This window comes from Manacus vitellinus, unplaced genomic scaffold (assembly GCF_001715985.3).
Source record: "Manacus vitellinus isolate BGI_N305 unplaced genomic scaffold, ASM171598v3 scaffold_24_pilon, whole genome shotgun sequence".
In the NCBI taxonomy this organism is placed as follows: Eukaryota; Metazoa; Chordata; class Aves; order Passeriformes; family Pipridae; genus Manacus; species Manacus vitellinus.
The window spans coordinates 1,230,714-1,243,081 of NW_021939798.1; the positions used below are offsets into that span (position 1 = coordinate 1,230,714).

The 12,368-nt window shown below is 50.5% G+C and overlaps 1 protein-coding gene across 1 annotated transcript in view; it reads left to right on the top strand.

Annotated features, from left to right (window-relative positions):
• Positions 1–12,368, top strand: part of DNAH9 (dynein axonemal heavy chain 9) — a 200,242-nt gene that overhangs the window by 94,659 nt on the left and 93,215 nt on the right. Inside the window, exons 53-55 of the mRNA XM_029960052.1 lie at positions 733–993; positions 3,649–4,074; positions 7,831–7,950. Of these exons, the coding sequence (XP_029815912.1) occupies positions 733–993; positions 3,649–4,074; positions 7,831–7,950 (807 nt within the window). The remainder of the gene's footprint in view (positions 1–732; positions 994–3,648; positions 4,075–7,830; positions 7,951–12,368) is intronic.

A 12,368-nucleotide genomic window follows, 5' to 3' on the forward strand; every position in this document is an offset into this window, starting at 1 on the left:
CCCCCAGAGGCTGGTTGGGCACTGCCCAGGCTCCCCAGGGCAGTGGGCACAGCCCCAAGGCTGCCAGAGCTCCAGGAGGGTTTGGACAACGCTCTCAGTGACAGGGTGGGATTGTTGGGGATGGGCCTGTGGCAGGGCCAGGAGTTGGACTTTGATGATATTTGTGGGTCCCTTCCAACTCTGGAGATTCTATGGTTCTAGAATTGTATCCCAGGTCATCTTTCCCACAAAACACTTGCCCACAGCACCTGCAGACCTCCAGACAGGGGAGATGTGACATCAGAGCTCATGTTCAAAGCTGGTGTATTTGATTTTACAATGACAGAAGCTTCCTGCAAGTGCCTGGTCCATGATGGGGCTCCTGGGTTGTATAAAGATCACCCCAAGAATATCTGAAATGCTTCCTCCTACTTCCCATTGGATCCTGCCCAAAGCAGTGTCCAAGTTGCCTTAGTCCCTCTGTCCAGTCTCCAAGCAGAGGCAGGGAGCAGGGGTGGGACAATTCCCGTAGCAGTGCATCCTGCTGGTGCTGGGATCTCCCCAGCTGGGTTCCTCACGGGGCTCCTCAGTGCTGCCAGGCTGCTTGGTGCAGCAAAGGAGAGCAGGAGTGTCCTTCCACAGCTGGAAATGTTGCTTCCCAGGGCTCTGCCTCACACACAGGCCCTCCCTGCCTTTGGGTCCCACTCAGGGCTGCCAGGGACTGTCGTGCTTCCACACGTGTCTTCCCTCCAGGTGGATGAGCTGAAGGCCAAGCTGGCAGCCCAGGAGGTGGAGCTGAAGCAGAAGAGTGAGGATGCTGACAAGCTGATCCAGGTGGTGGGGGTGGAGACAGAGAAGGTGAGCAGGAAAAAGGCTGTGGCCGACGAGGAGGAGAGGAAGGTGGCACTGATCACCCAGGAGGTGGAGCAGAAGCAGAAGGACTGTGAGGAGGATCTGGCCAAGGCTGAGCCTGCCCTGGCAGCTGCCCAGGCTGCTCTCAACACCCTCAACAAGGTAAGGTGAGGATTCCCAGGGGGATCCAGTATCTTTCTTCAGTGTTGGGGGAATGGGGCTGTGTCATCTGATGGCCCAAGTTCCTGGGCATTGTATTGTCCCTCCTCCAGGTTCTTCCCAGCTGGTTCACACTGCGTTCCTGGTGTAACTTGGAGCAGCCACGAGGCTGCACCGTGTTCCCCTTTACTCATGTCCATGGAAAGGAGCAGATAAAACCAGTCCAAAGGAAGGTGCCACTGGGGAAATGTATAACCAGGAAATAAGGACTGCTCTGATTGCAGGAGACCAACTGACCGATTTAGGAAAGACTTTTGGTACCTTGGAAGGTTTGTCCTCCAAGGCTGCTCCAGGGGTTCCCATTTGGAGCCCAACAGACACGTACCTGCAATTTCTTTTGATCTGCAGTTCATGCAGCATCCTGGAGAACCAAACTCCCACTGCACACAAGGCACAGGGAAAATCCAGGAGCTGGAAAATGCAGGGTTGTTATTGCCATGATCACATCAAGGAATGGCACAGTCCTCCCTCAGACCATGGCTCAGTCACAGCCCTGTTGGGAGGCAGGAAGGTGACTCTGGGCCATCCAGAATCGGGGCTCTGTTGGATTAGATTTTGGGAAAGATGGGATTTTGGGTTTTGCTGCAGAGACATGTGCTTTGGCTTTGGTTCCTGTAAGGCAAAGGACTGTACAAAAGGAAGGTGTTTGTCTCTCATTGGTTTTGGTTTTGTGCTGGAGCTGTGGAGTATCTCATTAGACAAAGGTGGGGACATTTCTGGGATTCTCTCCAGGACCTGTAAAGCAGCAGTAGCAGAGCACTGGAAGCCATGGCCTCCTTTATCTGCTGATTGGAAATGCATCAGAGAGCCTGACCTGCTCTCTGACATGAATAATCAGCAATGTTTATGTGTGTATATTTAGTTTCTCCCCAATTATCTCAGGTGTCTTACTTGGACAGCACAGTTATATGCAACATTAATAGGACAAACAGGGAGCAAAGCTGGTGAGGAGAATCCAGTAATACAGATATAGTCAGCTCCCAGGGAGCTCAGTGAGGTTGTGGACTTGTGGACAGTCCTGTGACACTGTCACCTGCCAGTGCAAAAGAAGAGCAGCCATGGCCATAGGGATGTGTGTCTTGTGCAGAGTGTGTGGAGAGTTGGGGAGAGCAGATGCCTTTGCACTAATCCAGGGGAAGGAGCACAGAATCATGGAATATGCTGAATTGGAAGGGGCCCCCAAGGATCATCGAGTCCAACTCCTGGCCCTGCACAGGCCCATCCCCAAGAGTCACCCCCTGTGCCCCAGAGGATCAGCCAAACCCTCCTGGAGCTCTGGCAGCCTTGGGGCTGTGCCCACTGCCCTGGGGAGCCTTGGCAGTGCCCAACCAGCCTCTGGGGGAAGAACCTTTTGCTGAGATCCAACCTGAGCCTGCCCTGACACAGCTCCAGGCTGTTCCCTCAGGCATATGTACTTCTCTGGATGTGTGTGAGTAGGTGAAGGGGTCACACCATGAGCGTTACCTGCTCATGGGCTGCAACTTGAACCCAGCTTGATTTCTGCTCCTTTGTTTGTGGTGGGAGGATTATCTTTCAGATGCTTTAAATAGTTCCCTTTGGTGCCCTCAGAATCCTCTGTACCCACGCTGCTCTCAGGAGGGCTGGCCAGGCTCAGCCTATGGCAGGGTTTAGCTCTCATTCTGTTCCTTACAGTTTAAACTTTCCTTTTCCTTTTTTTCCATGTAAGCCAAGAGTGACCCTGGACTGAGTCAGCCCAGCTTTGACTGTGCCAGGGGGACCTTCTGCAGCCCCTCTGCCCCTGCTTTAGTGTTAGTACCTTTTGCAGGGGTTGGTGGCAGTGAGAGTGACTGAGGCAAATTGAGAGGCTATACTTAGGGAGAGATAAGTATATACATAAATGAGATAGTTTTTATATATATATATAAAACTGTCTCATTTAAGTATATACTGTAAGATAATTCAGGTAGTTATTCTATGGACTATGATGGGTTGTGAGAGATGCAGTGCAGAGCACCTGCAATAGAAAAAAAAATGCACACCCAGATGTGTTAGCGAGTTTGAAAATGTGAGAAATCAGTGTTTAGAGACAAAAATGCCCTTTTAGCTCCTCCAGTGCAGTTTGGCTGCTTGCCCTGCAAGGGTACCTGGGCTCTTTCTCAGTAGCTGTATTCCCTGGGCCCTGAGGATAACAGGACATGGGACCCAGTGGATCTGGTGTTTTGGCATCATCATCTCAGCTTGGGGAGGAAGGAGCATGAAGGGGAGCATGAAGGGAAGCTCTGAAGGCTGTTCTAGAGGGGCTGAGGGATATTTCTAGAGGTTATTATTTGGAAACATTTCTTTCTTCCTTATCCCAGTCATCTGAAAGAGCAGGAAACATCCAGCTCCCCCAGGCAGCAGGGAGTGTGGGGAGGAGCAGTGTGCTGAGCTGGTGCCAGGTGGGATGTCAGGAGCTGGATGCAGGGAGTGGAGCAGGTGTGCTGGGAAGATGCAGAGCAGTGCTCTAAAGGCAGCACTGTGGGGGCTGAGAGGAGCCCAGTTTATCAGACTGATGGCTTGGGAGCCTGACTCCATTAGTGCAGAGTGCAAAGCAAGCCCATTCATTTTTGTCTGACAACCTTGTTTTCCTCTTTCCAGACCAACCTGACAGAGCTGAGATCCTTTGGGTCACCCCCTTCTGCCGTCAGCAACGTCACTGCGGCCGTGATGGTGCTGACGGCCCCGGGAGGGAAGATCCCCAAGGACAGGAGCTGGAAAGCAGCCAGAGTGGCCATGGCCAGGGTGGATGGCTTCCTGGACTCCCTGATCAAGTTCAACAAGGAGAACATCCACGAGAACTGCCTCAAAGCCCTCCAGCCTTATTTACAAGACCCCAAGTTCAACCCCGAGTTCGTGGCCACCAAGTCGGCAGCGGCGGCCGGGCTGTGCTCCTGGGTGGTGAACATCGTGCGCTTCCACGGCGTGTTCTGTGAGGTGCAGCCCAAGAGGCAGGCCCTGAGCAGGGCCAACACCGAGCTGGCAGCAGCCCAGGACAAGCTGGGCACCATCAAGGCCAAAATTGCTGTAAGTGCCCTGTGGTGGGACCCGTCACTGCTTGGGGAGAAACCCCCTGCTGTGGAGAAAGCTGCTTCTCTGCACTTGTGGGTTTTTTAAGGGCAGGTTGGAGATCCAAAGGTTTGGGCCATTGTAGGGTTTTCTATCCCTTGTGTTTCACTGAAGCCCAGAAATGCAGCTGTGTCCTGGGCTGCAGCACAGGAAGAGTGGGCAGCAGGGTAAGGGGGGAATTCTGCCCCTCTGCACCACTCTGGTAAGACCACACCTGCAGTGCTGCCTCCAGCTCTGGGACAACCAACATAAGAAGGATGTGAAGCTGCTGGAATGAATCCAGGGGGTCACAAAGGCTCTCTGAGGTTTGGAGCCCCCCTGCCCTGGAGACAGACTGGGAGAGCTGGGGGTGTTCAGCATGGGGAGGAGAAGGTTCCAGGGAGCCACTTGGAGCCACTTCCAGTGCCTAAAGGGGCTCCAGGAGAGCTGGAAAGGGACTTTGGACAAGGGCCTGGAGGGACAGAACAAGGGGGAATGGCTTCAAACTGATAAAGAGTAGGGTTAGATTGGATATTAGAAGGAAATTCTTCCCTGTGAGGATGAGGAGGCCCTGGCACAGGTTGCCCAGAGAAGCTGTGGCTGCCCCATCCCTGGAAGTGTCCAAAGCCAGGTTGGACAGGGCTTGGAGCAACCTTGGATAATGGAAGGTGTCCCTGCCCATGGCAGGGGGTGGAATGAGACGGTCTTTAAGTTCCCTTTCTACCCAAACCGTTCTGGGATTCTTTAACTGTATGATAGGATATGGCTGCTTTCTAAATTCCATTGATTATTCTCCAACCTTGAACCTGAAGAGGCAGGTTAATTATGAATTCTTATTACTCCCACCAAATTTTTGTAATGTAATTTACTTCTTCTCATGGATCCTCAGGGAACTCCTTATCTCAAACACGTGTGTACCCAGTGTGTGCACAGGGCAGAGGGGAGGCACTGGAGGCTGATTCAGAGCTGGGCTGGCCCTGTGCTCAGGCCCTGGGGATGGGCAGGATTTGCAGGATCACAACTGCTCTGGTAGGAGCCTCATTTGTCCCAGCACAGCTTCCTGGCAGCACATCTTGTACCTTATTTGGGTTTTTCCTACTTAAAAAATAAATAAATAAATAAAAACTTCTCTGAATAGAAGAAATTCCAGCGTGATTAAAAGTGCATTTCCACAGAGTGTGGCTTCAGGCCTTTAGAAAATCATTCCTTCAGAAAATTATCTCTATGTAAAAACACATCCTGCCTTATGCTGCTTTCCTCTGTGGTCCCTCCAGGCTGATACCTGCTAAGAACAGAGTGTGGGAATGAGCTTCTCCAGAACCTGCCTGGTTTTAGGCTGCTTTGGCTCTGGGATCCCTCTTTGGGAGTGGGATCCCCTCCATGGCTGGAACTGGCTGGGGAGTGCCTGAGGGGCCCTACCAGGGGCAGCAGGTCCCTGCACTCATGTTTTCCACCAGCACATCTTCCTCTCAGAAAACACATCACTCTTTGGATGTTTCTGATGGCTTATTATTCTTAAAATGCTTACTACACTTTTTACCTGGAAATACAGAAACCCAGTGCTGAGCTCTCCGGTCGCCCCTTCCTGCTGCAGATGAAAAGAGCAGGGATGGATTTAGTGGGCATTAGTGTCTAATTCTCCCACCTCAGATGTTCAATACACTGCTGGGGAACTTTTTTCATCCCTTTATGCTTCTCTTTTCAAAAGCTTTTAATGCCTGGGCTTTTCTTTTTTCTTTTTTTCTTTTTTCTTCTTTTTTAAAGGAGTGGGATTTTGTTAAAGCAAATTGCAATCTTTGGGGAGATTACTGGTACCTCTCTGGCATGCACTTACAAAACTGCCTGGTTTAGGTGCATTTTCCCCTCTGCAGATGGGTAATGATGCTACTCAGTGTGGGATGGATGTGGAGGTACATCCTTGCTTGTCGAGCTGGGATACCTTGAGCAGCTTCACTGCTGTGGGGCTGATTCATACCTGCTCACAGCTGGGCCCCAAGATGTCACATACCCATTTTTAGTAATAAATGAGACTATTCTGATTGTCTGAAACACTAAATACCTTTCCCTCTCCTTTGCCTGCCTGGGAAATAAGATCTGTGGCCCCGGGGAGGGTGGAGGTAGAAGCCAGAGGTGTGTTCACAGCTGTATTTGTGTGTTACTCTGGAGTGTGTCTGGTGGGGTCCTGCAGGTCTGGCCTGTTCTTCAGCCCAGATGTATGTGTGTATTCTATAGATGCTCAATTATCAGGTTGTGCTTGAATAATAGGATTTGATCTATGAGGCTTTGTAGGCACATACATCCATATGCACACAGGGACAGAAACTTTTTGTGTTATTAGTTCCAAACACAGGTCAAGGAGAGACTGCTTTGCGTTTGCCAGTATCCAGGATGGCTGAAGAGATCCCTAATATAATCCTTTTTCATTTTCAGGTTTGTTTCTAGTGTGTATCTCAGTGTTAAAGTGATTTACAAGCAGTTTAGCCTTAAGCAGTCTGCACTGGGTGCAGATAAAATCAATTATTACTTCTCTTATCAGAACTGAAATGCTCCAAGTGCTCGTGGGAGCTGTTGATTTGTTTTAGGTCAGAGTGTGGACAGCTCTGTCCAAGCAAAGGGTTCTTCAGCTTTTTCTCCAGGTGCTTTGGTCCCCTTCTGTCCCTTTCCAGCCCTGAAGCTCCAGCACTGATGTCCATGGGAGGTGGTCCCACCTCTCTGGGGGCTCCTGGTACAGGTTTCAGCAACTTTTAGAGCAGCACAGTTTTACTGACTTCCTTGTGATATTCCCTTCTCGAAACAGGGTGAGGGTATGGCTTGGATGTGGTTCAGCTGTGCCTCCAGCTGCTCCAGGAGCCCCTTGGGGATTTAAGCACAGCTTGGGGAGGCAGCAGAGCCTCAAGGACTGCTCTGAGATCAAGGGACTGCAGCATCAGGATGTATCAGATTTGATTTCCTCAGCTGCCTGCTTGTTGCTCAGCCATAGCACTGTCCTGGGGGCTTGGCCATAAGGACCCCCGGCCTTACCCAGTTTAAATTCACACCAGGGCTGAGCCCCAAATAACTTAGTTTTGGGTGTCCTTTGCCTCTGCCTTGTGCTGAGGGTGTGAGTTCCAGCAGGAGCACAGCCCAGCCCTGCTCTGTGCTGGCTCGTAATGCCAGCCAGAGTGGGTGAGCTGGGCTTGGCCAGTCCTGCCACAGGGCCAGGCAGCTCTGTTTGCCTGAGCATCACAGAATCCTGGAATGGTTTGGGTTGAAGGGACCTCACAGTTCATCTCCTTCCACCCCCTGCCGTGGGCAGGGACACCTTCCACTAGCCCAGGTTGCTCCAAGCCTTGTCCAACCTGGCCTTGGACACTTCCAGGGATGGGGCAGCCACAGCTTCTCTGGGCAACCTGTACCAGGGCCTCCCCACCCTCACAGGCAAGAATTTCCTTCTAATATCCAATCTAAAGCTGTTCTCTTTCAATCTGAAGCCACTGTTCCTTGTTCTCTCTCAAGGCCCTTGCCCCAGGTTCCTCTCCAGCTCTCTTGGAGTGCCTTTAGGCACTGGAAGTGGCTCTAAGTTCTCCCCAGAGCCTTCTCTTCCCCAGGCTGAACACCCCCATCTCTCTGAGCCTTTCCCCATGGCAGAGGTGCTCCAGCCCTCAGTGTGTCTTCATGGCCTCCTCTGGACTTGCTCCAACAGCTCCACGTGTTGTTCAAGCTGTGCTGTTGCTTTCTCCTGTGTTTCCCATGCAGCGCCTCAACCAGAACCTGGGCAGGCTCAGGGCCCAGTTTGAGGAAGCTACTTCAGACAAGCTCAAGTGTCAGCAAGAGGCTGCAGCGACAGCGAGAACCATCGCCCTGGCCAACCGGCTGGTGAGTGTCACAACTGCAGCTCGGGGGGCACCCCAGGGAGGGACCAGGCACTGAGATGAACCACAGGCACACAGCACCTTCCATCCCCTCCTTTGTTGGGAATACATTCCTGCACTGCAGCAAGTTTCAGTAATGAAAATGCTTTTGCACTGGCTGTTTTCATCCCATCAGGGCAGCTGAGCTCATTAAAGGGACTGGCTCTGCTCTCTTCACAGCTCTTGCCTCCTGTTTTGTGCTTTAAATGTGTCATCAAGTACAGAGGGGCCAAAACTATATGGCTCAAAAATTGTATTATAAAAACAAAGGTGGGAACTTGCAGCTTTGCAGGTTTTGAAATGAGAAAAATTAGAGTGAAAAGCTCTCTAAAAGCAGCACCTGTCCCTGTTACCCAGACACCCAGTCTGTGGTGTCTGCAGCCCCCCATCCTCTGCAGAGCAAGACTGAAGAGATGTCAGAGGCTGGGAGGCAATGTCTGCTGCCCTCACTGCCCCATCAGCTGGGGCCCCAGCTCACACCCAGTGCTGCAAATGCCCCCAGTGCTTCATATTTTGGCCTCTACACTGGCTGTTAACCTGGAGCCAGTTTCTTCTCCAAGCAGGGGGATGGGGCTACAGGAGCCTGGTCTGTGCTGAGCTCTGCCCTGGGGGTGAGGGGAAGGAGCTGGTTCCAGCAGCTGGCTCTGCTGGCTCAGGCTCATCCCCAGCACAACAGAGCCCAGCCAGTCTGTTCTTTGACCTCCCTGACCCCCTGTGCCTGCAGGGAGGATGCAGGTGGTGGTTCAGACCTCTGAGGGCTCTGCACTCCCACACAGCTCCTGCTGCAGCTCTAGGGTGGGAAGTGCAGGTTATTGGCCAGTGATGCAGCTCTTGGGGCTGTACAGCTCATGGGGCCAGCAGGTGCAGCTGAGGCTGGAGACACCCGAGGGGTGCAGAACACCTGGAAACCTTGAGAGACTCATAGAACCATAGAGTGGGCTGGGCTGGAAGGGACTTTAAACACCATCTCATTCCAATCCCCTCCCATGGGCAAGGACACCTTCCACTATACCAGACACACAAATTCGTGAAGCTTTCCAAATTTGAGAGGCTGGAAGAGCTGGAGGTGTTCAGCCTGGAGAAGAGAAGGTTGTGTGGAGACCTCAGAGCACCTTCCAGGATCTGAAGGGGCTACAGAGAAGCTGGAGGGGGGCTGTTCATCGGTAACTGGAGTGACAGGACAAGGGGGAGTGGGTACAAACTGAAAGAGGGCAAATTTAGGTTCAATATATGGAAGGAATTTTTCCCTGTGAGGCCCTGGCACAGGTTGCCCAGAGAAGCTGTGGCTGCCCCATCCCTGGAAGTGTCCAAGGCCAGGTTGGATGGGGCTTGGGGCAACCTGGGCTAGTGGAAGGTGTTGCTGCTCATAGGACGGGGTGGAATTAGGTGGTCTTTAAGGTCTCTTCCAACCCAAACCATTCTATGATTCTATGACACCACATCCCAGACCATGCTGGTTCCATTTCTTCCTCACCCCATGACCTGGGAACAGCTTCCAACCCTAACGATTCCATGATTCTATACTGAATTGATGAAATTCATCATTTTGCAGCGTAGGCAGGGAACTACCTTCATCCCAACCTCCTGCTGTGCACTGCACACCATCTCCTGTGGTGTCCTGGCTTTGATCTAGGAATAGCTCCTGACAGCCCTCACTGGTGTGCAGTTCATTTGACATTCAGGATGTGTCACCTGTGTGGTTGTGGGCAGAAATAAGTTCCCAGACTTTGAAATAAACACATTTGAGGTTGTCTGAAGAATAGAACTGAACAGAGAATGATGCTTTGGAATAACAAATGAACCTGGGGGCTGAAGGCAATCCCAGCCCTGACGGTGCCAGATTGGCATCTCCTGAACTTCACGTGACCTAAGGAAGATGCTCCAGGATCCAAGGGACAGGGAGCAGTGATCTGTGCACCAGAGAGGGAGGCTGGCTGGTGTTGGAGTTTGTGAGTGGGTGTTGCTAATGCAGCATATGACATTTAGTGATGACAAATGCAAAATAATGTGTGCAGGGAAAACAAACTGTAATCATGCAGTTACATGGATGGGGCCTAATTGCACTATTATCACTCACTGAAGAGCTCTTGGAGTGGTTGAAATGAGTTCTCAGGAACAGCAACGTGGCACTTGACTGGAGGAAGAAAGACAAACTTAATATTAGTAATTAGTAGAAAAAACCTCAGGAAGCAGAAGTTAAACATCATTGTATCAGGTTGTCAGTGCCTCCATCCCACATGCCTGAGCAGGGGGTTAACCCAGCTCAGGAGGCTGGGGACAACTTAGAAAAGCTACAGCCAAGTATAGAAACACTTCTGTGTAAGAAGAGAGGAAACAGATTAGGACTCTTCGTTCTGGAAAAGGTGTAGAGGGGATGGATGTGAGAGAAGCCTCTAAAGTCATGACTAGTGTGCAGAAGGTGAATGGGGAGTGGGTGTTCACTATCCCTCATTATCAAAGGCTAAAGAGAATCCCATGAGTAGCTTTTAATTTGCTGCTTGCTAAATAAAAAGAACTCCAATGACTTCTAGGATCTGAGGTGGAAGACATCTGGGATGTCTTGAACGTATTAGAACTGGCGGTAGTGTGTGATTCAAGCAAGGGAGAAAAAAAGACCTGTAGGACCAAAGTGGATAAAAAGTAACCTGAAGAAATTAATTAGGAGTATGTAGCCACTCTACAAGAATTAGGAAAATCAGATCAATAAAGACTTCTTGGTCTTAGAGATGCTCTGGGAGTAGTATGGGATTTGACCTCAAGGAGGCTGGAGGGAAGAACTTGAGATGCTTCATCTGTTAAAACTACAAAGGAAAGATGGAAGAACTGAACTCTGCACTGTAACTGTAGTTGATATTAAGGATATTTTGTGTATGATCCTTAAAATTAACCAATAGCCTAAAAGTAGTGTTTTGCTTCTTTTTCAACAAGCAGGATAAGGTAAGGACTGACATGTGGGCTGAGACTAGGGTCTGTCCAGCTTCAGGTGGACTCCAGAAAATGCCCAGAACAGAGCAGGATCAGGGCAGGTATAGGCTGTGCTGCCGGATCCCTGCTATTTTCCGGCCTTCATATGCTCCACTATAAGGAATGTGGATTTACAAGGTAAGACAACCTTATAAGACTGAGAACATAAAAATGGAAATTCCCCCAGATGAAGAGAAAGCACTGCTGGAGGTAAAATAACTGGATGGTCTCAATATGGAACCACAAGAATGGGCTGAAATTCAGTGATACAAGTTGCAGACGTAACTATGGATTTATAGCAGATTGTTCATCTCTGAGCCAGGAACCCATTGCAGAAACCAGTGAGGACCATTGTGTTTGATCAGGCTTTGCCCTACCTGTTATGTAGCCCTAAGAAAGGCAGATGTGCTTCTAATCCTATCACAAGTAGCTTTCTAGCAAGGGTAATGGGACAACAACACAGTCTGAGATCAGCAAAAGGCACTGGGGAACCTCTGCAGCTCCGTGAGGAGGGTGGTGGTTCACGTTCGTGACAGAGCAGCTCAGCTGGGGCAGGTTTAGGAGCAGCTCTGAGGTCAGATGGGGCACCGAAAACCTGAGGTTGCTCTTTCTGTTCCTGGGAGGAGCCAGACTGCCCAGGGGACAGTCTTCCCTGATTCAAAGAGGCAGCTTTGGCAAGGCAGAAGGGCCATCAGAGGTGTTCGTTCTTGAGTTCACCACTCTGGTTGCCCAGAGCAGCTGTGGCTGCCCCATCCCTGGAAGTGCCCAAGGCCAGGTTGGACAGGGCTTGGAGCAACCTGGGCTAGTGGAAGGTGTCCCTGCCCATGGCAGGGGGTGGGATGAGATGGTTTAAGGTCCCTTCCAACCCAAACCATTCTGAGATTCTGTGATTCTCTGAATCACAGTCGAGCAGGATGAGCTGGTGCGTGGGCGCATGGTTTCACAGTGATGATGTAGACAGTCTATAAAGAATTGTGAAAATGATCCCAAGTGATGCAGATATGAAACACCAGGTAGATAAATGTAATATAGTGTATATTGGAAAAATCAAGTTTTACTTTGCATGCCCTGTAAGTGGTGCTGAGCAGGTTATTATCAGTCTGGAATGAAAGGCTGGAGCTAAGAGTTCTGTGAGTGTGTGAGCTCTGTGCTCCCAGAGGCAAAAAACCCTCACCAAACCCCAAACCAATCTGAAACTGGATGTTAGGGTTTATTAGGAAAAGAAGAGAGAACAAAACAGAGAAAAACCCCCATTTCTGTATGAATACATTCTAAATAAATCTTGAATGTGCAGCATTCCCACCACCCCCTCTGCTGCACCTCAAAGGCTGGAGGAGAATGGAAATGGTGCAGAGACAGGAACAATAAAAGAAACTGGATAATAAAGATTGCATCATTCTGTACGGATAAAGATTGCAA